The sequence below is a fragment of the Podarcis melisellensis genome, assembly GCF_964234715.1.
Source record: "Podarcis melisellensis genome assembly, chromosome: 16".
Lineage (NCBI taxonomy): Eukaryota > Metazoa > Chordata > Lepidosauria > Squamata > Lacertidae > Podarcis > Podarcis melisellensis.
The window spans coordinates 13,044,588-13,072,441 of NC_138533.1; the positions used below are offsets into that span (position 1 = coordinate 13,044,588).

A 27,854-nucleotide genomic window follows, 5' to 3' on the forward strand; every position below is an offset into this window, starting at 1 on the left:
TCAGTGTAGACTAGCGTTTCTCAAACTTGGATTCCAAACTTTTCCGGCTACAACTCTCATTATCCCTGACCACTAGTCCTGCTAGCTGGGGATGATGGGAATTGTAGTCCGACAACACCTGGGGAAACAAGTTTGAGAAACTGGTGTGGATCAGAGCTTTCCAAACTGACATGACATGTTAGCTTTTTGGCTGCAGTGTGTAGGTGTGTCCCACAAACACTCCCCATTCTCCCGGGGCTGGAAAGGAGTTTCTTTTAACCTCCGGTTTGCTAGTAAAACTGAATTACTGTGTTGCAAAATAATGCACATCTAAAACGTGTGTCACCAACATGAAAAGTTTGGAAAACTTTGGTATAGAGGATAGCCAATGACCTGACTCGGTGTAAGAGTTTACTCAGAAACGGAGTTCACAGACTTATTTGCAAGTAGATTATTGTAGGGCAACACCACACTGGGCAGATTACAGTAGTCTAATTTGAAAGTCACCACTGCATGAATGGCAGTACTGTATTCAAATATTGTAGTAGCATGATAAAGTTGGAAGGGGGACCCTGAAGTTCATCTAGTCCGACCCCCTGCAACAACTGTCTCTTACAGGGATTGAACCTGCAAACTTGGCGTTATCAAGGTGATGGGGGTTTGTGTGAAGTATCGGTTCCAGTTTAATCAACAAAAGCTTCTACTTGCTGTTAGTTTGAGAAAACAGTGTGAACATTTTCCTTTCCATTCCTGATTATGGTTCCCCGTCAGAATCAAAAGAGCACTAAATATATAAATAAATGTGTCTTTAACTTAAGAGTTCTAAATATACTTCTAATCCGTAATACAAACACCTTTGTAATCTTAAAGCCGATAAGCAGGAATGGTAGGTAAGATAACAATTGTTCCTTTATCTCTCTGAGCTTTTCCTCTTTCATTATTGAATGGGCTGTACTACACATATAGAAACTCAATTGCCAATGTTTAATTTTTTAAATAAATCCTGCTCCTGTGCTTTTAGCAGCCTAAAATGAAGCGGAAAGATTTCGGCACTGGTTTATCTTAATGTTCGAAAATATGCTGTAGATCAGGAGAGGTACCACCAAGGACAAGAGGAGAAGTTAATGAACAGAGCAGCCAACAGAATACATTGCAGTATGTCTGTGGTGCCCATAAGAGCTCCAATTTGCAAATTTGCCCACAGGCCCCCAAAGGCCGGCAACTCCTGTCATAATAGTCATGTTCTACCTCGAACTGCCAACCTAGCAGTTCAAAAGCATGTCAGAGTGCTGGTAGATAAATAGGTACCGCTCTGGCGGGAAGGTAAACGGCGTTTCTGTGTGCTGCTCTGGTTCGCCAGAAGCGGCTTAGTCATGCTGGCCACATGACCCGGAAGCTGTACTCCGGCTCCCTCGGCCAATAAAGCAAGATGAGCGCCGCAACCCCAGAGTTGGCCACGACTGGACCTAATGGTCAGGGGCCCCTTTACCTTTACCTCTACTCTAGGCCTCTGAAAACCAGTTGCCAGGAATCACAAGTGGAGAGTGTGCAGTTGCACTCAGGTCCTGTTTGCAGGCTTCCCAGAAGCATGTTATTGTACAGATGGCAGTCCCTGAGTTGAAAGGCTCAGGCATTGGCTCGGGGGGGGGGGGGAGTGCAGAGGCAGCAGCAGTGAGGTTGGGGGAGATCTGGGTTAGTGGCAGAGGCCAGCAGGTGTGTACTGCTGCCAAAACAGAGCTCCCCAGTCTGGTTTAAAGATACAGAAGTATAAGAGGGGTGAGCAGAAACAGCCTTGAAAGTTAATAAACAACAGCTATGTTGTTTTATGTACTGTTTAGCTGATTTCAATGCTTACCACTTCTTTCCATTCATATACAGTCAAACCTTGGAACTCGAATGTAATCTGTTCTGAATGTATGGTAATTTGAGTTCCGAAATGTTCAAGTTCCGGCTTCTGATCGGCCGACAGCTAGGCTTTTGCACAGCGGAAGCTGCGTTGGATCGTCTTCTGGGGAATGTTCGAAAGCTGGAGCATTTACGTCTGGGTTTTTGACGTTCAGAAGCCGAAATGTTCGGCAACGGAGCGGTTCAAGAACCGAGGTTTGACTGTACTGTGATAATGACACGACAGACCTGTAACTCCTGTTTTATTATTGCTGTTATTTAATGTACCGTAATTTATCTCCTGGACACCACACACACAGATTACCAGATCCTCCGACCGTTGCAATGTTTGTTAGCTTAACTTACCTCACAGGTTGTTGTGGAGATAAAATGGGGAGAGGGAAGAAGCATGTTTGTAACCTTAAGCTATTTGGAGGAAAGTGGAGATATACATGTTAATAATAATAAAAATAGTACATCACATGTGGAATATTTTGTACAGTTCTGGTCACCTCATCTCAAAAAGGATAGAGTGGACAAAGAAAGGTTGCAACATTTGAGACTTTTTAGTTTAGAGAAAAAGTGAGTAAGAGGTTACAAGATAGAAGTTTATTACATTATGCATCGAGTGGAGCATGGGCGTAGCGAGAATCTATGTTTTGGGCGGGGACAGAACCAAGCTATCTGTGAAGCGATTGGTGAGTTAATTAAGTTTTTTTATTTATTTACGTGATGGGGGGCATCTGCCCCCCTGCCTATGCCCATGGAGTGGAGTAAGTGGACAGGAATAAGTTTTTTCTCCCTCTCTCATAACAATAGAACTCTGGGAAATCCAATGAAGCTGACATTTGGAAGATTCAGAACAGATAAAAGAAATTCAAGCAATGCATAGTTAAATCTATGAAACTCACTTCCGCAGGAGGCACTGACAGCCATGAACCTAGATGGCTTCAAGAGCTTTAGACAAATTCAGGAGGATAAGGTTATCAATACCCACTAGCCAGGACAGCTATGTTCTGCCTCTACAAGTTGCTGATGCAGTGCTCTTGTGCTGGAATCCTGCTTGCAGGCTTCCCACAGGTTGGCCACTATGAGAACAGGATGCTGTCCTAGATGAGCCATTGGCCTGATCCAGCAGGTTCTGCCTATGTCCTGATGATTTCTATTTACAAATCATTATTTATAAAGTAAATATTTGTGATTATAAAGTTGCATATAAATTAGCATCTTTTTCTGCAAATCTGTGCAGAAGCGGCCTGCTTTTTTAAAAAAAAATGTTTTTAATTAAAGATTTAAGGGTACTGTATAAAGAGTCGCTGCGATCCTCAAAAACAGGATGCCTTCCCCAGCACGCGCTTCCAAAGCTCCTCCCTGGCGACTCTGAAAGAAGCCCGACCTCTTCCGTCTGCTTCTCCCAAGATCCTCCCTTGGGGAGAAAGCTTTGAGAGCCCGTCCTTTCTTGATTCTCCACCCCTTGGTCTCTTGGGAGTTGTAGTTCCCTTGGATTCCCCTTACCCAGTTCCGTGGGCGAGAGACGGCGGCTGCTCGGACTCCAATTCCCAGCATGCACCCTTCCCCAAGGCTCCTTGCCCTCCTCCTTTCCCCGCTTCATGCCTGGCGACCCCGCCTCTTGCCTGCTCCGAGATGGGGCGGGAAGGAGGCGGCTCCGTGTCATTCCTTCGGCGGCGGTAGCTGCGAACGGTGTCAAGCTGGCGGCGGGCGGTAAGGGCCCTCTTTTCTTAATCGGATTTGGATCCACCAACTTTTCTTGGGGGGGGGGTTAATATCCTCTATGGTGAGAGATAGGAATATATCCCCCTCCCCATGGAAGATAAGGCCTCTGTGGAGAAACTGTATGAACCCCCCCCAAAGATGGGGCGGGGGAGCCTGGGTCCCCTATAGGGCTGAGGTACCTCTGGATCAGATTGCAAAGAGCCCCATATAGTGACGGAGACCATTTGTGGGGGAAATGCATGGAGCCCCGCTCCCTTCCCAGGGAAAGTGGAAACTTACTTTCCTTCCCCCAACCTGATGCTCTTAAGATGTATCGGACTACAACTTCCATCCGTCCCAGCAAGTGTGATCAATACTCATGGATAATGGGAGTAGTAGTACTAGATGCAAACTCTGTGGTAGAGCCAGAATGCCTCTGGAAGCTGAGTTGGGGGACTGGGGCATGGTAGCTTGTTTGGTACTCTGGTATCTCTTCAGATCATATAAATCTTTCACCTTTTACTCTTAATCTCAGGGACGTGGGTTCGAGTCCCATGTTGGGCGATTCCTGCATTGCAGGGGGTTGGGCTAGATGAGCCTCGCGGTCCCTTCTAACTCTACAATTCTATGATTCCTGTTGTTGTTGGACTTGTGTCAGCCCCAGGCAGCATGGTCAACGGTCAAGGATGATGGGAGTTGTAGTACAACAAAATCTAGAGAGCCACACTGCTCCATGGATTGAGGTTTATATGGGGAGAATGCAAACACCCCATTGGAAGGGGGTAGTTTGGGTTGCCCCTGTAGGGTTGGTATAACACGTATAGAAGTACCTTCATAAGAATGCAGTGTCTAGACACAATTCTTCCTCTCTTGCCCCTCTGTGCACAACATGAAGGTAGTGAGCCTTGCACAATTCTTTATTTTGACCTTTTAACCACACGTGTTTCTGAAGTTAGGCACACCACTGTTTTCAGTCGGGCTCACTTCTAAGAAATGTGTGAGCAGGATTTCTTCTGTGGAAGCTCAACCAAGATAGAGTATGGAAAGGAGGATCTTATTTTCAATGCTATTTCCTTGTCTTCCTTCATTAAATCACCCGTGTTTAGCATCCGCCTCAAACATGCATGCAATGCAGGGATGTTGCGCTTGGACAAGCCCCTCTTCCAGGTTTGACAGTATTTGGCAGGCAAATTCCCCGACCAGTATTTCAGCATATTTCTCAATTGTTCACTGCTCACGCTGCTGCCAGGTTGGGCGAGATCACCGATCTAGGTGGTGTGGCAATTTTACCTTTCACCAGACTCGTGAAGAAGGTTGCTGCAATGGCACCTTCTTCACGCACAAAGCACGAGTCTTAAACTGCTTCAGATACTGGAAGGGTTGCATTATCTTGCTCAAGCCTTTCCATTTATGCAGGCCCACATGGGGGGGGGATCTTCTCTGCCACCCACTGCCATGGGCGGAAGTTTGGTTGGTGGGTAAGTGGGAGAGGGCTTTCCCCACAGCGATGCCCCGAAAGCTGGAACTGGACATTTGCTGAGCTCCTTCCCTGATGGCGTTTCAGCTCCAGTTTAAAACTTTTATTTCAGTGAGCCTCAGTGGAAGGGCTGCAGCTCAGTGGTAGAACACACACTTTCCACGCAGAACTCCTTAGGATCAGTCTCCAGTGGCATCTCTAGGTAGAGCTGGGAGAGACCCCTGTCTGAAACCCAGGAGAGCTGCTGCTGGTCTGTGCAGACAGTCCTGAGCTAGATGGATCAGTGGTCTGACTCGGCGTAAGATAGCTTCCAATGCACCTTTTAAAATATTTGGTTATGCTCACTCACAATGTTTATTATGTGGTTGTATTGGCTTTCTATATTTTTTTGTGTTATAAGGGCATAAGAAGAGCCTGCTGGGTCAGACCAGATGCCTGTGAGATGCTCACAAGCAGGACATGAGCGCAGCCACTCTCTGCCTGCCTGCAGTTCCCAGCAACAGGCATTCAGAGGCATAGAACATAGCCTTTGTGGGTATTAGCCATCAATACTGCTGGGATAGCTCAGTTGGAAGAGCATGAGACTCTTAATCATGGGTTCAAGCCACAAGTTGGGCAAAAAGATTCCTGCATTCAAAGGGGCTGGAACAGATGACCCATGTGGTCCTCCTCTCCTCCATGAATTTGACTAATCCCCTTTTAAAGCCCTCCAAGCTGGTGACCATCGCTACCTCCTGTTGTTTTAAGCATAAGACCAATTATGGATGTACTTCTACCAGGATCAGAGGCACGATGCCATCGAATACTGGTTGCTAAGATTGGGGAGAGTTGCTTTCTCGCTTGTGGGTTTCTGAGAAGCATCTGCTTGCCACATAGGACTTTGTTTTGGTCCAGCCTGAATGCTTCTGAAGCTCTTTCACCAGTTCCAAGTTGCCTTGGGTGCTGTTACGCCACTGGAAGGCACAATATCATTTAACGATCAATGACAGTAATTGAATTAAGGCGTTTGCTGCCACGAGGCGTAGCTATCTGGCGGTTCTGTGGGCTCCGATGATATCAAAACAGGGGTTTGCACAACGACGTGGAACATGGGAAGCTGCCATATCCTGAGCCAGGCTATTTGTCCCTGTAGCTCAGTATTGTCTGCACTAACTGGCAACAACTCCCCAGGGTTTCAGGTAGGGCAAGGACATTCCCACAACTACCTGAGCTTGAACTTGGTACTTTCTGCATGCAAGGGAGATGCTGTACCACTGAGCTGTGGTCCTTCCATAGAGGAGGAGAGGTTTATTGAGGGCTACTGCCTGTGATGGCTAAATGGAACCTCCCTGTTTAGAGGCAGCATATCTGTAAATGCCAGTTGTGACTTGGGGAGCGGGGAGGCGAGTGAAATGGCTGTTGCCTTAATGCTTTTCTTATGAGCTGAGTTCTTGTGGTCTCTTCCAACTCTATGATTCTATGATGCGATGGGTTGTGTAGATGTAGCACTTGCATAGGCCTCTGCTTCATGGAGCAGAGGAGATGGTGGAGAGGCTTCCCTTCCAGACAAGTGGCAACATCTGCTAAATGCAAAACAGGCGAGATTTCAAGGGAGCGGTTGAGGTTTCTGACTCACTGCGGGCAGCGGCTAGCTGGCAGAACTCATGGTATGTGAGTGAATTGTATTCACCCCCCACCACTGGGTGTGTTCAGTGTTGCCTTTTTCCTTTCACGGAAGTTTTACGTTTCAGAGGAGTGTGGAAAACCCTCTTCCGAACTTGCGGCTTGCCAGAAGTAGCTTAGGGCATCTCTGACGAAGGTATTTTAGCAGCAGCAGCAGCAATCTTTGCAGGAGACATTTTAACTGGATTCTTCCCCCTGTTCCCTAGCTCCCCTGAAAATTCTCAAGCAGACACAGCCAATATGTTTGGACCCATAACCTGAAATGTTGCAATGAATAAAGTCTAAGGGTGCGGATTTGAATTTGCCCCCCCCCCCAGTTCTTGTCTTAATGTTCTGGTAACTACTACACATTATTAGCTTTATCTCTGCTGTTCTTGAGCAACATTTCTTACCTGCTAGCAGCTGCAACAGTGCCAGTCCTTGCACACAGCTGCTCTAGGCAGCAGCAGCAGCAGCCCACAGGGAGGGCCTAACAACAAATTCTGCATTATACTGCTTCTGATTATCCAGGGTTGGCAGGTTAGATCTGGAAATAAGCTTAATTAGCGTGTGTGTGTGTGTGTGTGTGTGTGTAACAATAGTTGTATTATTGTTATTATTATTATTATTATTACATATATTCATCGATTTTTCAAAAGATGCCAAAAGTGTTTTACAAAAACAAACATTAAAACTAACATAAGCATTATAACAAATTAACCTCAGAAGATGGAATCAGGTTGGCTTTAACAGTTTGGAGAACTGGGCCAAAATTAACCAAATGAATTTCAAAAGGGACAAATGTAAAGCTCTGCATTTAGGCAGGGATAATCAGATGCACAAATATAGGATGGGGGACACCTGGCTTGCCAGCAGTACATGTGAAAAGCATCTAGGGTAGACCACAAGCTTAGCATGAGTCAGCAGTGTGATGCAGCAGCAAAGCTAGCTAATGCAATTCTAGGCTGCATCCACAAAGGTATAGGATCCAGATCTAGGGAACTTACAGTACCGCTCCATGCTGCATGAGAAGAACGAGAGGTGATATGATACCGGAAAAGCTGCCACATGGAAGATGGAGCAAGCATGTTTTCTGCTTTGGAGTGTAGGACCCAAACCAATAGATTCAAATTGCAAGAAAGGAGTTTCTAACTCAACATTATCAAGAACGTTCTGACAACAAGAGCTGTTTGACAGTGGAACCAAGTCTCTTGGAAGGTAGTGGACTCTCCTTCATTGGAGGTTTTTAAAGAGAGGTTGGATGGCCACCGGTCAAGGATTCTTGAGTTGTAATTCCTGCATACCTGGGGGGGGAATAGAAGCCCCTTGGGGCCCCTTCCAGCGCTACAATTCCATGATTCTCTACGCCAAAATACTGACTGGTGATGTCTTTTTTATTTGCTTTATGAATGCCATTTTATTTCCCTTAATGCTGTTTGCTGCCGTAATATTTTTTCCTTAATGTTGGCTGGGTAGAAATATTTTTTATTTTTTATTTGCAAATAAATAAAAAATAAAAGTTCCCTTGTGTTTAATTTCCTCCTAGCCTGTGCTCTTGCAGTACTAAGAGCAGGTGGCCTATTGAATTACTTGGGCAGGAAAACAGAGGTTTTAAAGGTGATGTTAATTTAATTGGCCTATTTTTCAACCAGGCAGATAAGAAGATCAGAGAGGAGGCTGGTGTGGTCCTAACTTGACAGCTTGCCAACTGCTGAGTTCAGGGGAGAAAGAAAAAGGGTTCTTTTCGCGTAGCAAAAGCGTTTCATTGTGGGGAACCTCAGGCTGAGTTGCCCATGTGGCCCTCCAGACCCCTCTTTTTGGCCCTCTCCTGAGGAGGGGGAAAGGAGGGTTAGAAAGGATAGAAACCTGAGTGAAATAATGGTTTCTCCTTGGAACTCGGCCTAGTGAGCCCTTTGGCTGCTGTTGCCGTGGAGACCGGATTGTTATGATCTCCTTGGGCCAGAGAGGATGGGTTTTGTCCTCTTCCTTTTAGCCTCCTGCTGCCCTCGTTGGTTTGAAAGCTCATGAAAGCCCAGAAGAAGAAGAAGAAGCCAGGCTTGCAACAGAAGCCTCGGCCCTCGAGGAGCTGCCCCAGTTTGCTGGATGCCACCCCCAGGCGGCCCATAATATCTCGCAGAGTCTGCCCGCACAGGTGGGCTCCTCTGACCCGGCCTCGCGGGGCAGTGAGTGGTCCCGGCCAGCGAGAGCCATGGAGGTGTGAACCCTCGCCTCAGGAAGTGCCTCTCCTGGATCGGTTCGGCTCCGTGCACATGGATGGCGAGAAGCCAACGAGTGGGGCTCCTGTTTGCTGCGCTAATAATGCACAGGTCGATCTGTGGGGCATCTGGTGTGTATGTATGTGGGGTTTCTAGCGTGCCAGAATTTCAGTAGTCCTGGCAAGAGCATTCCATCTGTGCCACTTAATACCAAGGCAGAAACACAAACACATATACACATGGGTGTATCTCTCTCTGTATATCCAGCATATGTATGTATCCATATATGTATCCAGCATATATTACATTTATTTTGACATTTAAATCCCACCATTCCTGTGAGGAGCTCAAGGTGGCCTAGATGGTTCTTCTCCCCATTTTATCTTCACAACAACTCTGTGAGGTCCTTCCTTCTTTCCTTCCTTCCTTCCTTTCTTTCGTTTTCTCTCTCTCGGTGGCCTAGATGGTTCTTCTCCCCATTTTATCTTCACAACTCTGAGGTCCTTCCTTCCTTCCTTCCTTCCTTCCTTCCTTCCTTCCTTCCTTCCTTCCTTCCTCTCTCTCTCTCTCTCTCTCTCCCCCCTTCTGTGTGTGTGTGTTTGAATCTCAATCGATCCAGGAGTGAGAAACTTATGTGGCTCCTGCCACTTCTTGATGGACTACAGCTCCCAGCATCCCTGACCATTAGCCATGCTGGCTGGGGCTCATGGGAGTTGGAGTCTAGGGCTGGGCGATATCAGGTTTTCATGATGTATCACCAGCTAAACATCGCGATAAAGTGATACATCACAATCTTGAAAAGGATAGAGCATCAGCGAGGCACCAGAGTGAAGCTGCTACCACCATGCCCTCCACTGCCAGCACCCAGTGAAGGGAGAAAGGAGGCAGTCCGCCTGCTTGGCCAGAGAAGAAAGTTAAGATGTCAGCCGGCTGACAAGCCCCACTTGTAATATACCTTTGAGTCCAAACGCCGTTGTGATCTGGCCCTCAAACTGGTCCTGGACAATGTATTGATACATCGCCCGGGCCAATTGGAGTCCACCAACATCTGGAGGGCCACAGGTTTTTCACCCCTGCCCTAGACTGATTGAGGCCATAGAATCATAGAATTGTAGAGCTGGAAGGGACCCAAGGGTCATCTAGTCCAACCCCCCGGAACGCAGAAATCTCAACTGAAGCACCCAGTACAGATGGCCATCCAACCTTAGCCAAATATGTTAGATCTGATCTTCAGCTTAACAAAACTGAAAAGAGTATGCTTGGTTAATTTTACTCCTGCGTGATTCTCATTATGTTTCCCCCCCGTGACAAAAATTACTTGAGCTCAAATAACTAGATTATTGTGGGTGGGGGAATCAATGTGTACGTCGTGTGGTTTAAATGCTATATCCAGTCAAAGCTTTCCTTGGAAGCTGTTATGGCTGAAATACCTGTTAATGTCCTGAGACATGACAATTCAAAATCATTCAAATCATTTCACCTTATTTACATGCAAAGGTAAAAATGCACTAGAAACTGCTGACATGCTAATCTTAGCATATCCAAAGAGTTGTGTGTTTATACCAGGGGTAGGCAACCTAAAGCCTGTGGGCTGGATGCGGCCCAATCGCCTTCTCAATCCGGCCCGCAGACCGCCTGGGAATCAGTGTATTTTTACATGAGTAGAATGTCTCCTTTTATTTAAAATGCACCTCTGGGTTATTTGTGCGGCATAGGAATTCGTTCAGACCACATGGTCTGAGGGATGGTGGACTGAAAAAGGTTGCTGACCCCTGGTCTACTCTATACCATACCGTACAATTAACGCACATGGAATCTTGGGAACTGTGGTTTGTTATGGTGTGCTGGGAATTGTAGTTCAATGAGGGAGTAACTACAGTTCCTAGGATTCTTTGGGGGAAGCAGTGACTGTTGGAAGTACTATAAACGTGCTTTAAATGTATGGGGTGGACAGGCCTTGCTAGCCTGGTAGTTGCTGTTGTGTATTGACACCCAGCTCCCTTTCTCTCCTTTGTGCAGCTGGGGATGCCATGGGGGGAACGAAGCCTGGCCCAGTGCAGATTGTGCTGGTGCACAAAGACCAACACTCCTTTGAGCTGGACGAGAAGGCGCTGAGCCGTGTCCTCTTGGCTGATGCTATCCGGGACCTCGATGTGGTGGTGGTGTCCGTGGCCGGTGCCTTCCGCAAAGGCAAATCCTTCCTCTTGGACTTTCTGCTGCGTTATATGTACACACAGGTGAGCCATCCCCCTGTTCACTGGCCCATTGTCTGTTGCTATTGTTAAAGGTCCTTTATTAATTTACAAAGCCCAGAATGACCTAGGGCCAGTGTACCTCAGGGAACACCTGAATGAACCCTTACAGCCCATCTCAGTCCTCGAGATCATTTACAGGAGTGTTGTTGACTGTTCTCCAGATTGATGAGGGTCATTTAACAAGGAATCAAGCCTTTAGTGTCACCAGCTCAATCCTGTGGAATACTCTGCCAGTAGAGATTCAGCAGGTGCCTTCTGTGCCAACTTTTAAGTGCCTGCTGGAAACTTACCTAATCCCTCTGGCTTATGCAGGCAATTAAGAATTTTGACTTTTGATATGATTTTTATTGTGTGGTTTTATGTACAATTGTTGAACACTGCCTTGATTTTTTAAAAAGCAAATAGTATAGAATATTTTTTTTATAAATAAAAAATAAGCATTATTTAAAACAATGCACCTGGAGCTTAGAGAATTTTCACAAGTAAAACGAAACGGACACAAGGGTCCTATTTGCAAAGAGCCTACATTCTGTTCATCTTCAGTCCCCAAACTTTTGGTGGAACCATGCAATCAGGTTTTGTTTGGGCTTTTTTGCATCATGATGGCAGACCACGTTTTGATTCTGGTTTGTTTTATATAGAGATAGAATCAACCACGGTTCTGCAGATTTGTAATATGACTGGAAGCCTTTGTCAAAAACTGAAAGCAGGAGCTATTATTCTCTTACAGGGGACACGTGGGAGCCTGATGGCTCATTCTTGTAATACTACACAGTTTTCTTATTTGTGCTGTTTCCCTGTTGCTCCGCAGAAAGAAGGGGGCAGCACCAATTGGCTGGGTGACAAGGATGAACCCCTGACGGGCTTTTCCTGGCGAGGTGGATCTGACCCGGACACCACAGGCATCCAAATCTGGAGCGAAGTTTTCATTGTGGAGAAACCAAGTGGAAAGAAGGTACAGGGGCAGTTGAGAAGGAGTTGGAATTTGATTAAAATGGAAAGCGAAAACATTTCTTCACCCCTCCATGGCCACAGTAGGAAACCTCAGGACTGAGGGTCAAATGTGGTTCTCTGCTGTGTTCTGGTCTGTTGCCAGAACCCATGGTGAAAGAGGCACAGTTGGTTGAAGGTTTCTGCACCATGGACAGCTCCAAGTGAGCAACTTTCTCCAGCAAAGGCCCTCCTGCAGACCGCCTCCTCCAAGCTCCACCCCCTTGGGAGAACGTCAGAACCTTAAAGGGCCAACCCTGTGGTCTGAAGATGGGTGCTCCTCCTTCACGCAATCTCCTCTCTCCTGGTGCGCTTCTGACACTGCAGGACTTCTGGTTTGCAGTGGGAAACGTCTGGCTTTCTTTCTGGCTCAGGAGAAGGTGTCTGCGAGGGTCCAGGCTCTTTCCTTATAGCAGTTTTAGAAATTAGCCAGACTGTTTTCACACAATAATACCCCATCCTGTAGAATTCCGGCAGTTATATTTTAGCTCCACAATCAGAATTTCAGGAACAAAAATGCTTTTTCTGTGCAGCCTGAGCAGTGCCTTAAAGGCCCTAATGGTCTGGGAAGTGTCTCTGGGAGCTCTTGCCCCATCACTTCAGACCCCATGCTCTCCCTAACTTCCACAGCCAGCTCTGAGCCCAGACCCAGCTCCCCATCTGGTACCCCTGCAGCCTCTGTGCCTATTTCATGACACCCTCCGGTCCCTGCTGTCAGGTCCTCTGGACTCTTCCCCAGGCCACATTGCTTCCCCACCCACCCCCACCCTTAAAAAAATAATAATCCAGCAAGGACGGAGTATGTTCAGAGACCACAGAATGCCAGGGGGTGGGGAGAGTGGAAAACGGGGTGGGGTGGGGTGCAGGGAGCACTGGAGCATCTCTTGAGCCTGATGCTCTCACCTGTGCTTCCAGGTGGCGGTCGTGCTGATGGACACCCAGGGAGCTTTTGACAGCCAGTCAACAGTCAAGGACTGCGCCACCATCTTTGCTCTCAGCACCATGACGAGTTCTGTTCAGGTGAGTGTCGCCTGTTTTTTGGTCGTCGTTTGAATAAGGTGTGGCAAGGGCTTTCGCCATGGGTGTGTGATGGGACTCCTCATCGATTGGAGGGGAAGGCGGCTACAATCAAGACAGAAAAGCCAAAGCTGGGTTGTTTCTGGGAAGGCAGTCTGTGTCGCTAGGCCTCTCCTGGCCTTGGAAGTGTGTGTGTGTGTGTGTGTGTGTGTGTGTGTGTAAGCGTGTGTGTGTAAGTAAATATATACAGTGGTACATCGAGTTACAAACACCTCAGGTTACAAACGCTTCAGGTTACAAACTCCGCTAACCTGGAAGAGTTTTTGCCCCAGGATGAGAACTGAAATCGTGTGCCAGCGAGAGGCCCTATTAGTGAAAGTACGCCTCTAGTTAAGAACAGTTTCAGGTTAAGAACGGACCTTTGGAACGAATTAAGTTTGTAACAAGAGGTACCACTGTATATTCACCCATCCAATTAGGAGTCTGAGCTTGGGAGCGTGTTGGAGACCTGAGAGGCTTATATTTAATTATGTGTATTTAAATCCCATCCCAGAAAGTGAAAGCTGGCAAAACAGAACAAGATCTAAAAATTTGGTGGAATTTTGTCCTGTTGTTTCCCTATTCATCCCTGGGCCCTGAAGAAAGCCTGGTCCAAGGTTTCCCAAACTTGGGTCTTCAGCTGTTTTTAGACTACAACACCCATCATCCCTAGGTACCAGGACTAGCGGTCAGGGATGATAGGAGTTGTAGTTCAAAAATGGCTGGAGACCCAAGTTTGGGAAGCCCTGGGCTAGTCTAAGTGAAAGCATCTAGGAATGTAGGGAGCTGCCTTATGCTGAGTGAGGCCATTGGCTGAGTGTTGCCTCCACTGACTGGGAAGCGGCTGTCCTGAGTTTCAGCCAGGGGTCTCTTCCAGCCGCACTTGGAGATGCCAGGGATTGAGGCTGGGACCTTTTACCAGATTAAATCAGTTAAGACAATCTTTAATGAGCCATAAGAGTCTTTGTTGCAACAGGCTAAGGCGGCTGCCCTTCTGGATTTTTTTCACCATTGCAGCTGTCCCTTTCCCCCTTTTTAGATCTACAACTTGTCTCAGAACATCCAGGAAGATGATCTGCAGCAGCTACAGGTAGGTGATAAGAAAACCATTTCCCCTTGCAATGCTCATGGTGCTGTGCAGAACACAAAAGGGGATACAGTTGCTGTTGTGGTGGTGGTGGTTGCTATAATTCCTACTTATACTTACTGCTTGATGCCAGGATAGGCTTCTAAGTGGTTTCCAAGTAGAACAAGCTCTAGTTCTGCTTGCAGGTTATTGTGATGATAATCTGGTCGGCCACTGTGAGAACAGGATGCTGGTCTGATCCAGCAGAGCTCTTTCTGTGTTCTTGATACCTTCTGAGCTCAAGCTGTGAGAGACCTGGAGTCAGGGGCACACCTGTTGCTGCCATTCCCTTATCAGGGGTTCTCAAAGGGAGTGTGGCAGGAGAGAATGGCAAGCGTGGCAGGAAGGTTCAAGGACCATCAAAGAACACTTAAACATTTCACTGTAGTGTAGTGTAGTATGGTATAGTCCCAGTATAGGATAGTCCTGTATCAAAATAATTTTTACTTATTTGCAGAATATGGATAAATTTTCAAAATGAGCAAGAGCATCGAGTGATATTGGTGTAGTTTCCTTTTGTTTTCCAATGCAATTCTTATCAGTAGAAAATTTGGTGTGGTGCAAGCAATTTCTTTTTCTGAGAGCATGGCCTGGGTAAAATTTTTTTCGAGAACTGCTGCTTTAGCTCTCTAAACAAAATTCAGCATGTTTTTGATTTCCTTTTGTAGCTCTTTACAGAGTATGGACGCCTGGCCATGGACGAGAGCTTCCTCAAACCATTCCAGGTATGCATCTGAACAGATGGGGCTGGGCCAGGAGGTGGGAGACACACATACAGTCTTGGCCGGTGGGCCCTCACTTCCCACAGTCCATGCACACCCCAGATTTGCAGTTTGCAGATTTGTTACTCCACTGTACGGAGGCTTGATGCAGATTTCAAGGTTCAGTGGGGAGAAATGGGCAGAGGGGTGGTTTTTTCAAATCCCTGCTCAATGACAAAGCTTATTGGGTGACCTTGGAGCACTCACAGTCCTTCAGCCTAACCTTCCTCACAGGATGTCCTGAGGATTTTTTTCCCCAGGGCGTGGGTTGGGGAAAGGACAGTGCTCTGAGTTGCTTGCAAGGAACAGTGGAGTGCAATGAGAGGTGGATCGGTTTTGTAGAACTGAACTGAGCGGTGAAATTAGATTTTCTGTTTGTATATACAGTGGTACCTCAGGTTACATACGCTTCAGGTTACAGACTCTGCTAACCCAGAAATAGTACCTCGGGTTAAGAACTTTGCTTCAGGATGAGAACAGAAATCGTGCTCCGGCGGCGCAGCGGCAGCAGAAGGCCCCATTAGCTAAAGTGGTGCTTCAGGTTAAGAACGGTTTCAGGTTAAGAACGGACCTCCGGAGCGAATTAAGTACTTAACCCGAGGTACCACTGTATTTAGAGTTGAGTTATTCTCACTCGCCTGACATATTTCCGGTCCCCTCCAAACATCCTTTTTATGGTGCATTCACGATCGGTTGTGTTCATGATGGGGGCAGTTAGATGCGGTCCTGCTTTCAATCCTTTGTGTTTGCAAAAAATTCTAGGTGGACGTATTGCTTCATTTCCCATTGGTGCCTGTCCTATTACTTCCCTGTAACTTTTCATACCGCAAATGTCCCAGGGTGGTTGGTGGTTGTTTTTTTTCACCCACCTTCATTGCACTGCAAGGCACGTAGACAGCCAAACCAGGATGAATGCTCCTTGTTGTTTAACTGCCAACCCCCTTAAACAAATCAGAAGGAATGCTCAATAAAGATAATGTCACATGACCTCTTCAGGCATCCTTTCTATGGCACATTCGTGATGGTTTTTTGCTTCTGATGGTGTCGGGGTGGTTAGGTGCAAAGAGTGCCGCCCTCCGGACAGCGGTAACACTGGAGAAGCCTTGCCGAACATCTATTAAAATGGAACAATGCGTGGATGGCCCAGTATAAAACCCATCATGGAAGCACTATTACTGCATCAATGATATGTTGCAGAATACAGTGGTACTTCGGGTTACAGACTCCGTTAACCCAGAAATAGTACCTCGGGTTAAGAACTTTGCTTCAGGATGAGAACAGAAATCGCATGACGGCAGCGGGAGGCCCCATTAGCTAAAGTGGCACCTCAGGTTAAGAACAGTTTCAGGTTAAGAATGGACCTCTGGAATAAATTAAGTTCTTAACCTGAGGTACCACTGTACTGTACATCCTCCCCCAAAATAACCCCCCCCCTCAGTCGGGGGGGGGCTTCCCATTTCATTCAGGGAAGCAGAGCTCGCTCCCATGGAGGGAGGTCTGTTTCTCTCATGTCCTCTTCATGAGCATCTCATTGGGGCATCTGGCTGTTCTTTGCATGAAGCAGGATGCTGGACTATAGATGGGCAGTGTCCCCACCCCTGGTTTACTGGGTTAAGTTCTCAAGGGGCTCTCCCAGCCACACCTGCCTCCCTGTCTGCTAGAACTGAGCCAAACCTTCTCAGAAGATCTGTTTTTGAGGGCCTTTCTCAGTCCTCCCACCTCTCTCACCCCATGCAGACCCTGATGTTCCTGGTCCGTGACTGGAGCTTCCCATATGAGTACCACTACGGCCTGGAAGGTGGCATGCGTTTTTTGGACAAGCGTTTGCAGGTAAACAAACAAACCCAAAAGCAATTGAATCCCTTGGTGGAGACCTGGCGGAGAGATGGTCGTCATGGCATGGAATTATTAGGAAAAGTAACTACAGGACTAGAACCTTCGCTGGGTTTTTATTTTAAATGAAAGTTGACAAACTCAAGGATACTACCACGTTGCAGCATGCAAGCATCCTTCTCTTTAATTTTGTTCATTTATATTTCCTCCAATTTGGAAATTGGAAACATTGTTCTTAACTTGAAATTTTTGTGTGTCTATTCTCTCAGCGTTTAAAAAAAAGTAAAGTGTGAGATGACTTATGGTCCTTCCCACCACCAGGTGAAATCTCACCAGCACGAGGAGATCCAGCATGTCCGGAAACACATCCACTCCTGCTTCACCAACGTCAACTGTTTCCTCCTGCCCCATCCAGGTCTCAAAGTGGCCACCAGTCCGAATTTTGATGGGCGTCTGAAAGGTATGGGCCCCATGTTGTCCAATGGCAAACTCAGCAAGCCAGGATTAGAAACTCTGCTTTGTTCCCGGTTTGCAGGGCGTGGAATCAGCAGGTGAAAAGGCAAAACTGTGATCTGGTGGGCGGGCATTGTTGTGCACGAGTCCGAGGGATCTGAAGGATCTGTTCACATACCACCAAACCATGGTTTGGTGGGACTAGCCCTTATGTTGTCCCACAAACCAATGGCTAAGCTTCCTTAACCATGGTTTGGTGCGATGCAATGTTTCAGAGGTACCCAAGGGAGTGCTTGTATGTGCTTTTGTGGAGGGGAATATTTTATATGTACAGTGGTATCTCAGGTTACATACGCTTCAGGTTATAGACTCCACTAACCCAGAAATAGTACCTCGGGTTAAGAACTTTGCTTCAGGATGAGAACAGAAATCGTGCTCCGGCGGTGTGGCAGCAGCAGGAGGCCCCATTAGCTAAAGTGGTGCTTCAGGTTAAGAACAGTTTCAGGTTAAGTACGGACCTCTGGAACGAATTAAGTACTTAACCTGATGTATGTATCACTGTATATGTAACTTTCCAAAAAGGCTATTGAAATTCTGTGGCCTGTATGCCAATTGACGTCCTCTCTCAAATTTGCATAACTGATTTTGCACACTTCCTTACTTTGCATAATTGTTTTGACTTCCACTAGTTTGCTTTGGGGCTCAGTTCAAGACACTTGCTTTGACCTTTAAAAGCCCTAAAGCGTTTAGGACCGGAATATCTCCAGAATTGATTTTGCCTATATAAATGTCTCAGAGGTCCTGCTTTCAAGGTTCAGGTCCTTCCACTTATCTGAGATAAGCCACAGGGGGTACCTGGGAGAAAAAGTCTCCTGGTCTGCATTTAGACAACCTCCTGAGAGAAATGTGCTTGATTTTGTTTAACTGGGTTTTTGGAAGATTCTCATTTGATTATTCTGTTTTCATTTTTAAATAGCTCAATTTTTCCTGCAATTAGTTGTCATTTTAGGTTTTTATCATGTTGATCTTTTTGTGTCATGTACTTTTGTTTTGTTTTAAAAAACCCAGTATATTTATCTGAAATAATTGTGATTGGGAAGGTCAAGGAACTGTATTGCTTTCCAATTCAGCTGCTTCCCTGGCTTTGAACACAAATTTTCAAGAATAGCTTTGCCGACAGAATCTCTGTGGAGAGGATACTTGAACTGATGATGCATAAATAAACATATTGATTGTGGTACTGTGTGCTGTACTGTGTGCTCTATATGATTGTGTACTGTATATGTGTGCCACTGGACAAGTTACTTTAGTTATACATAGTTCTGGTATAATAATAATAATAATAATAATAATAATAATAATAATAATAATAATAATAATAATTAATAATTTATTTATACCCCGCCTATCTGGCTGGGCTTCCCCAGCCACTCTGGGTGGCTTCCAACCAAATATTAAAATACAGTGGTACCTCGGGTTACATACGCTTCAGGTTACAGACTCCGCTAACCCAGAAGTAGTACCTCGGGTTAAGATCTTTGCTTCAGGATGAGAACAGAAATCGTGCTCTGGCGGTGCGGCAGCAGCAGGAGGCCCCATTAGCTAAAGTGGCGCTTCAGGTTAAGAACAGTTTCAGGTTAAGAACGGACCTCCGGAACGAATTAAGTACTTAACCCGAGGTACCACTGTACAGTAATATTTACATGAAAACCAATAGAAATTATTGGGAGGTCGAGAGAAAAAGAATAGCTTTGCCATCATGAGGAGTAGAATTGTCAATCTTCTTTTTTTAAAAAAAGAAAGCTGATGTGCTCAGCTGCCTTTTATGTACCTAGTGCTGTATTTGGTGTGTTTTTATGTGGAATCGCAGAATTCCGGCTATCCGCCAATGAGAGCAGTTTCCTTCAATTTTCTCCTACCCCCTGTCTATCTCTTTTCTCGCAGACATTGCAGATGAGTTTAAAGAACAGCTGCAGAAGCTCATTCCGTTTGTGCTGGATCCCAGCCAGCTCTTGGAGAAGGAGATCAACGGTTCCAAAGTGACCTGCCGGGGCTTGCTGGAGTACTTCAGGGTATGCTTCGTTTCTTTTTCTTTCCCCTCCTTTAAGGCAGGGGGTGGGGATCTCTTGTGCCTTGGGATGTCATGGGACCCCATCAGCTCCAGCCAAGTCTGTGGTGTGGCCCCATTTGGAATTCTGTATACGGTTCTGGTCGCCTCACCTCAAAGAGGAGTTGGAAAAAGTTCAGAAAAGGGCAGCCAGAATGAAACAACTCCCTTATGAGGAAAGGTTCCTGCGTTTGGGACTTTTTAGTTTAGAGCAAAGGCAGGTGAGAGGTAACATGACCGAAGTTTGTAAAATCATGCACGGCACATTTAAACGCTAGAACTCGTGAGCATCCAGTGAAGCTGAATATTAATGGTAATTCAGGACAGGTAAATGAAAGGACTTCTTCACACAGTGCGTAGTTAAACTGTGGAACTCCCTGCCACAGGAGGCAGTGATGGCCACCAACTTGGACGACTTTAAAAGAGGATGAGACAAATTCATGAAGACAAAGGGCTAGCGATGGCTACTAGCCACGATGGCTATGTTCTGCCTCTGCAGTTGGATGTGAGGACTGAGCGTGCTCCTGGGGCATAGAATGTTGACTGCCTGTTGATGGAAAGAAATAGAAAGCCAGAGGGGAAATGGAATGGAGTATCCTGGGAGAGGGCACGACTGGCTAGATCGCTGAGCAGGATCACTCCACAATGCAACATTTTGTTGTTGGTGTCACTTGTTTCTGGCAGCTACTACTTTTACCACCTAAGACTCTCTTGTTTTATTCTTAAATTACTGTATTGAATTGTTACTAGACATTCCAGTGGAAGAACAAAACAAGTTTGCCAGTCCCAGCTATAATAACTTTTCAGAGGTTGTATCGCAAATGTATCCGCTAAGTCTGATAGGTTTCTTTTTCTCAGTGCCTTTGGTCAGAAGACTGTCTACCTGTTCTTAACCATCCAAACAGAGGATCTGGCCATTTGAAGGAGGAGAGAAATATAGTCCCAGCCACAAAGCTAGAATTCACTATTAACTGCTCCATTTGGAAATACCCTCTGTTTAAATGACTCAGACAGATTAAACACCACTCCTTCTCAGTTTGATAGCGGTTTCCCTGGCACTGGGTATTCCAACATCCTCTCGTGACTCCTTAGTAGCCTCTTGTAATTCCAGCTTCAAGATTCAGTCTATTCTTTTGGATCTCTGTTTGTTTGTTAACTAATTGGTGTTGGTATTCTTGTTACTGCTGGCAAAGGACTGTAGCTGAACACTGTTGACCTTTCCTCCCTCCAGGCTTATATCAAGATCTACCAGGGAGAAGACCTGCCTCATCCCAAGTCCATGTTGCTGGTGAGCTTTGCCTGGGGTAGCAAGATACACTATGTTCCTATTTGGGGAGTTGCCATCACTTGGCAGAAGGTCCCACCCAGTGGCACCCCCGAGGTAGGGCTGGGAGAGAGACTGCCTGAAACCCTGGAGAGCTGCTGCCTAGTCAGTGGAGACACTGCTGGGCTAGGTGGACCATTGCATCTGTGGGAAGAAGGGCACACTGCTTTCTTCTTAAGAGGAAGGCCGTGGCTCACTGGGAGAGCACATGCTCAGCATGCAGAAGGTCCCAGGTTCGATTCCCAGCGTCTCCGGGTAGAGCTGGGAATAACACCTCCTCTTTGAAACCCTGGAGAGCCACTGCTAGGCATTAGCAATCTAAATGGATCCAGTGAGTCTCACTCAGCAGAAGGCAGTTTCCCGTGTTATTTCAGGGCTGGATAGATCCAGAGAAGCAAGCTGGGTAGAAGGCAGCTACACGAAGCATGCCAAGGGGAGAAACTTGCTCAAAGGTTTTGCGTGGAGCTCAGCTGCTCTCCACTGCCTCCCTCTGCGCCGCATGCCCCCTGTGGTCTTAAGCGCCCTCTGTTTGTCATGGGTGCTAGATTGACTGTCCCACAGCACTTGCTGACGCCAGTGTTTGAAATTTGTCAGACGCGTTTTGCACCCGGCTATCAGTCACTTGTGACCAAATTAAAGATGCCCAGGCACTAGGAGGCGCATGTCTGGGGATCCTTGGATCTTGCTTGTTGTCACACACTGACAACACATCCTGTAGAATTCTCCCCATGGTATTTTTTTCTGCACCACCAGAATGAATTTCAGGAACCCAAAAGTTGTATTGAAAAATACGACTTTAAAACTGTTTGGCCCTCAAATGGTAACTAAACATTCTGTTTTGGCAACTGCAACTTGGTTTAAGGAGCCATTTGACACCCAGCTTATAGATCTGAATTTCTAACACTGGCTGACGCTGGTGCCAGGGCACTTGGTCAAGTGGATAGTTTGCAGTCTGGGACGTAGAGCTCACCTGCAAACAACTCAGTTTTTCTTCACCCTTCCTTTTTTTCTTTTAAGCAATGGAGTTTCTGGTCCTTAGGATTGCAAAGGCATGTTTGCTGAGCATGTACCCCAGTTTGCGGGGAGGGCATAAGATTGCAGACGTGGGAAATATGCCTTGTTGGGGTGGAGGGGGGCACAGACGGTGGAACTGATTGCATCCCTGTGCTCATTTTATGATCTTTGCTCTCAGGCTACTGCCGAAGCCAACAACCTGGCTGCTGTTGCTTCGGCCAAGGACATGTATTACACCAATATGGAGAAGGTGAGAACGGAGTTGGGGTTGGGGCAATAAAACGGCAAGAAATTCACATTTTAAAGTGATGACACAGAACAGTTAAAGAAGTTCCTCTTTAAACACTTCTCTGAACTGAAACAGTTGAGACCACAGGCCCAAAGAACAGAAATACAACCAAGACAGCCCATCAAGGTATAAGGTAGTGGCATTCACGTCTGATATTTCCTTCCCAAGCTAGGGCACAATGACACTCTCTCTACAAATGGAACTTCCTTATCTCACCAGTTCCAAGCTATAGTCTGACCTCTGATGGGGCAGCTTCCTAGGACTGAGTTAAAAAGGATGCTTATAGCCAGTGGAGGTTGGTCTATTAGGGTGAATAGGGCAGCTTCCTAGGACTGAGTTAAAAAGGATGCTTATAGCCAGTGGAGGTTGGTCTATTAGGGTGAATAGGGCACTGCCCCATCTATTTTAGTCCACCCTCAGCCAATGCCAGGATGTGGCAGTTCTTGTTAAGTTTTCTCCTTCTTAGTTCAGCGATGCCCTTGCAGAATTCAGCAGCAAATAGGATGGCGAGATGCTAGAGTGAGTTGGTGCTGGCTGCCGTTGGCTCTGGCGCCACCTACTGTCAGGCTCCTTGCCTTCCACCCAGTGTGAGCACTAGCCAGCATTATTCTTAGCCTGCTTTGGAAGGTTGGCAGTGTTAACACCTGTATCCCCTGTCCTGCCCCCCAGCTGTGTGGCGGCGACAAGCCATACGTCGCGCCGGATCTCCTGGAGGAGAAGCACCGCGTGCAGAGCGCCATGGCCTTGAAGCACTTCCAGACCATCAAAAAGATGGGGGGCAAGGAGTTCAGCCAGCGCTATGAGGAGGAGCTGGTGAGGGAGATGAATAGCATCTATGAGGACCTCTGCAAGCACAACCAGAGCAAGAACATCTTCAACACGTTCCGGACACCTGCCGCCATCTTCAGCCTCATCATCTCCCTCTACATGGGCTCCAACTTCTCAAACTACATCGGCCTCGGCTTTGTTGCCCAGCTCTGCACCTTTCTCGTAGGGATCCTCCTCCTCTGCCTCCTGGCCTGGGGCTACATCCGCTATTCAGGCCAGTACCGTGAGCTGGGCGTCATCATCGACACTACGGCCGAGTTCCTGCTGGAAAGGGTGAGTGGTGGCCTACAAAGCACCAGGTGGATTAACTGTGGAAGCCCTAGGAAATAGCCCCACATGGACCTGGGCTTCCATATGTAGTATTCTGTATCGCATGGCATGCAGGGACCAACAGAAACACCCACCATAATGAAACGGTGCGATGGCAGAGGCAATATGTCTCTGGATCAGAGGGGTAGCCTGGGGAGGGCTGGGGGCTCGTGGTCCCGGGCGCAGATTTTGGAAAGGGTGTGAGGGGGTCAACCAGGCACCCCCATGACAGGCTCCCTCATTCACTGAGGCCGGGCCTTTGGGGAGGGGGCAGCGGCACCTCCTCCTTTCGGCTGGTAAAGGGAGGCCCTTGCGTGCCCCAACCCTAGGCTGGCTGAGGGCGAGGAAGGGGGAAGGGTGCTGCCACTGCTACCTACCGAGGCAAGAGGCTCTGGCAGCTGCCTCCTCCTTTGCGAACAGGATGCCACAGCCCTCAGGTCTCTCCTCCTCACAAGGTGGCTTCAAGTCTCTTTCTCCCTCCCCTCGCTTTGCCTCACTCATAGCCGGCTCAGACCGCTGCAGCTCAGTCGGCGATGAGGGTTTGGGCTTGGGCGGCCACCTTTCGCTTTCTGGGCGCCAACAACCCACATTACGCCACTGTTCTGGATCCCAGTTGCTGGAAAACATAGGCGGGGAGAGGAATGTTAGATCTGTCTCCTGCTTGTGAACTTCCCAGAGGTATCTGGATGGCCGCTGTGCGAACAGGATGGTGGACTGGATAGGGCAGTGGCCTGATGCAGCAGGACTGTTCTTATGTTACTAACAGAATAATATTATTTATATGCCGCCCATCAGACTGGGTTGCCGCAGCCACTCTGGGCAGCTCTCAACAAAATATTTAAAACACCATAAAGCATCAAATATTAAAAACTTCCCCATATGGGGCTGCCTTCAGGTGTCTTCTAAAAGTTGAATAGTTCATTTCTTTGCCGTCTGATGGGAGGTGGGGAAGAGGAGACCTGTTCAAAAGTGGGATCTTGCTCTCAATTCTGTTTTTTGCAGCACCTGGCCTCAAATAAATATGAAAAGAAAAAAAATGGGGGAGGGAGGAGCAGGAATCTCAGTTCCTCAGAAGGCATTTGTGTGACTGAATGCCACCTGTTAAGTCTTTTGACGATTCAATGTTTTGAATGTTATTCCTGCATTGAAGGGGGTTGGACCCCGTGATCGTATGACCTAACCATTCTCCCCTCTCCCCAGGCCACCAACCGTACAAACAGTTCCACTCAGGTTGCGGAAACAAGCAGCTCGTCGTCGTCCTCCAGGCCTCTGTCGTCTAGGCCGAGACCCGAGGATAAGAAAAGCAAGTGAGGTCTTAGCAGGAAAGAGAAAGCTACAAACTCGTGGCCAAAGCGACCGTCTCGCTGTAGCCTGCAAACCCGGGAATCGCTTGCAGGGCTTCTAGAGAGCAACTCAGCCTCTGGTTCCGGATATTATTTGCTCCCTTCACATTTAATATTTCTTTCTTTTTTAAAAAAGGAACTGCTTCCCTTGCTCCCCTCCCTTTTAATTTTTGTGCACTTTAAAAGAAAAATCAGCTTTAACGTTCTGTACCAGTTCGTGCCTTGCCTGGGAGCTTTGGGGGGGGGACACCCCCCAAACGTCAGGTGCTGATCTTGTTCCTTCCACCACCCCCTTCTTATCTCTTTCTGCATATTCTTCTTGGGGATGGGAGGCAGCGGTTATCTCCCTCCCCAGAAGAACCAGCTGCGCCACTACCGGCAGCGAAACCTCCAGTGCTTCAGCTCATTGCAGCCATCTTGCTGGCGGGGCTTCTCCTTTGGGCATCCTTTGCCCCAAAGTGGAAGATGCGGATTTTGTGGCCTGTGCCAGGGCCAGTCCGAAGCAACTTGTGCCTTTGTGACGCTGAACAAGCACCCTTGTGCCTGTGGCAGCGAAGGGACCCCTCACTTAGTCCTGCTGTTGCCTTAGAAAACAGTATCCGTAGGCTTTTTTTCAGGGAAGAACTGATTTATTTAGCATCCTGCAGGCGCTGAGACTGTGGTCTCTGTCCTTTTGCCCCCAGTTCCGATCCTGCTTTCGCTCTCACGCAGCCGTGATGCATTGTGAGGGCTGGGGGACCGAGTGTGCCCCTATGCCAGGTTCCAGGCAGGCGTCTCTGTGGGAACAAATCAGCTGTGTGCACAGCCGAATACCCGTGGCAATGCTGAATCCTCTGTTCAGAGGGTTTCATGCAATGCTAGTCCTACGCAGGATAGACCCGCAAGACATGACTAACATTTACTTCAGTAGGTCTACTCTTGAGTAGGAGTAGTAGGCTGCAACTCTCTGTGTACCGTAGAAGCTGGGGATAGACACCAATGGTGCCTGCCAGATGTTGATGGACTACAACTCCCATAATCCCTGTCCATTTTTCTTGCTGCCTTGGGCTGATGCTGGTTGTACTTCTGTGATATCTGTACCCTGTTGGCTGCACTTGCTCTCGGCAGCGATCTGGGAATGTGCCTAGATCAGCAACCTGTGACCCATCAAGCCAAACAGCCATGTATGACAGCCTCTTATGGGGTCGGGGGACAGGTTGCCTGTTTGGCACTTCGAGAAAAAAAGTGTGTGTGTGTGTCAAGATGCAATCTCCAGTCTGTGGGCTGGGTCAGGCTTGGTTGGACACAGATTGTGCAAGTCTGCTCTGGATATTGACCTGTGAGTCAGGTGAAATTTATTCCAAGAAGGCTGGGAGCAGGCCTAGGAGATCCATCGCCTGGACTAGGGAAAGGAGGATTGGCCAAGTGGGCTCGCAGCCCTTAAAGTCTTATTTGAGGGTGGGTGGGGGGAAGAGGAAGCAGACTCCCATTCTGCACAGTGCTCCAAAGAAAGCCCTTAACCCCACTAGCTTTCTCTCCCCACAAACAACGCCTGCCCCACCGTGTGGCGGTTAGAAAGTTCCAAGTCTGCTTGGATGCCAGAAATGTCAGGTCAGAGGGTCTGGTTCTTGTTTCGGTTCCAATGTCTCTCCTTATTCCTGTGCCACACCAATTTTTTTTTAATTTTTCTGCTCAAGGCTCCTAGTTACTCCCACCTCTTCTCACATTCCTGGTTTCCTCCTTTCCTCACAGGTTTTAATAGCTTTATAAGGCCAGGGGTGGGAGCTCCCTTTTGCTGCTTTGCTGTCCCCTTTCCCCTTTGCAGCTGGAATAATATCCTGATCAAAAAGCACAAGACACTGACAGCTTCTAGGCCCACTGCATTGCGGAGGGGGAAACTGGCACCACACGGCTTAATATTCATTTCTGCTCTTCTTGTTGGGGTGGCCTCCCTTGCGTGGTCCCACTGACCTTTCCATTCCATGGCTTGCTTGTGTTTTTGGTAAACCAGGTGTGAGGGAACTTTGGCGCTCCCATCATCCCTGGCTATTGACCGTGCTTGCAGGGGCTGATGGGAGATTTAGTTCAGCAACAAGGGTTCCCCCACACCTGTGGGACAGCTTTTCGCGGTGCCCCTTTCCCAACGGCACATGTTTCGTGTTAACGGTTTACAGCGTGTGTATGTGCGCACACACGGGGCGGGAGCTGAAACATTTTTCCAAGGCTGTGGTGGCAGTGAAGTCATCTGGGCGACTTTAGCTGGAGCTCCAGGTGGCTGTAACATTCCACTTGTTCTATTGCTCGCTGACGGGTAACTTAACTCTTTTTCACTTGCGTATAGGGGCACATTTGCACGATAACCTGGTTGCGGGGAAGGGATGCATGAGTCGTTCTTGGCCTCATTGCTTGTAACCTTTTGAAGAAATGGGGTGTGGGCAACCTGTTTGCACCTGTGTTTTTTTGAAGGGTTACGCCAGGTGCAACTCCTGTTATCCGCTTTCTGCAAGCAGGCAATGAGTAGTGTCAGCCTGCATTTAAATCTCCCTCCTCGCACACTCTATCCCCCTCTGTTTTGGATGTATCGTATAGCAAGGGGATGCCCCTCTCTGTGTTGCCGCGTACCAGTTGAAATTGGCTTGCAGCTCCGATTGCTTAGGAAAGGAAGAAGCTCTTTTTGGCTCCCTTTGGAACACACAGGTTCTACACAGAAGGGAGGGGGGTGTTAAGTTCAAATCAGGGTCCTGCTACTCCCCTGCCCCAAGAAATCATTCTGTTGATAACTGCCCATGTTATGTGCTCATACAGCCAGGTTGCGTGATCATTCCTTTCTCTTGTTGAGAGCACTTCCTTGCCTCCTCGTCTTAAGAACTCCCTCTGTGAGCTTGTTAGTCATTGTATTAGAACTTTCAGCCGGGGACCAACGGTGTGGGGGAGGGAATGTAGATGCCAAATCATATTTATAAAGCGCAAAAAAGAATTGCATTCCACTTTGCAACTGCAAAAATAAAGACCAAGATACTGAAACTGTGTTGTTTTGATGTGTGTTTGTTCCTCCCTCCCCATGTGTACACACACACACACACACACACACACACACACACTTATTAATGTGAGTTCAATGGATGATGTGCACAACAACCGGCCATTATGCACATTCACCAGGCCTCATGGACAGTATACATAATCTGTCCGTGGGGAGGGAATTGTGCATAATCTCCACCAAACCCTGGGGAATGTGCACATCTTGAGTGCATTTTGAACATTCTCTGGGCAATAT

The 27,854-nt window shown here is 47.5% G+C and overlaps 1 protein-coding gene across 3 annotated transcripts; it reads left to right on the plus strand.

Moving 5' to 3' along the window:
- Positions 1 to 1,979: 1,979 nt before the first annotated feature.
- Positions 1,980 to 27,601, plus strand: ATL3 (atlastin GTPase 3). 3 transcript variants are annotated; one of them, XM_081891532.1, is made up of 13 exons: positions 1,980 to 2,079; positions 10,930 to 11,147; positions 11,977 to 12,120; positions 13,071 to 13,175; positions 14,251 to 14,301; positions 15,006 to 15,062; positions 16,836 to 16,928; positions 17,253 to 17,391; positions 19,329 to 19,456; positions 20,723 to 20,779; positions 22,008 to 22,079; positions 22,788 to 23,219; positions 24,456 to 27,601. In XM_081891532.1, the coding sequence occupies exons 1-13, from the start codon at positions 1,995 to 1,997 to the stop codon at positions 24,564 to 24,566; spliced, it is 1,692 nt and encodes a 563-aa protein (XP_081747658.1). In that variant the 5' UTR covers positions 1,980 to 1,994; the 3' UTR covers positions 24,567 to 27,601. The 3 variants fall into 3 exon arrangements, with proteins under 3 accessions (XP_081747658.1, XP_081747657.1, XP_081747656.1); XM_081891531.1 differs by lacking the exon at positions 1,980 to 2,079 and adding an exon at positions 3,459 to 3,585; XM_081891530.1 differs by lacking the exon at positions 1,980 to 2,079 and adding an exon at positions 8,658 to 8,971.
- Positions 27,602 to 27,854: the final 253 nt, after the last annotated feature.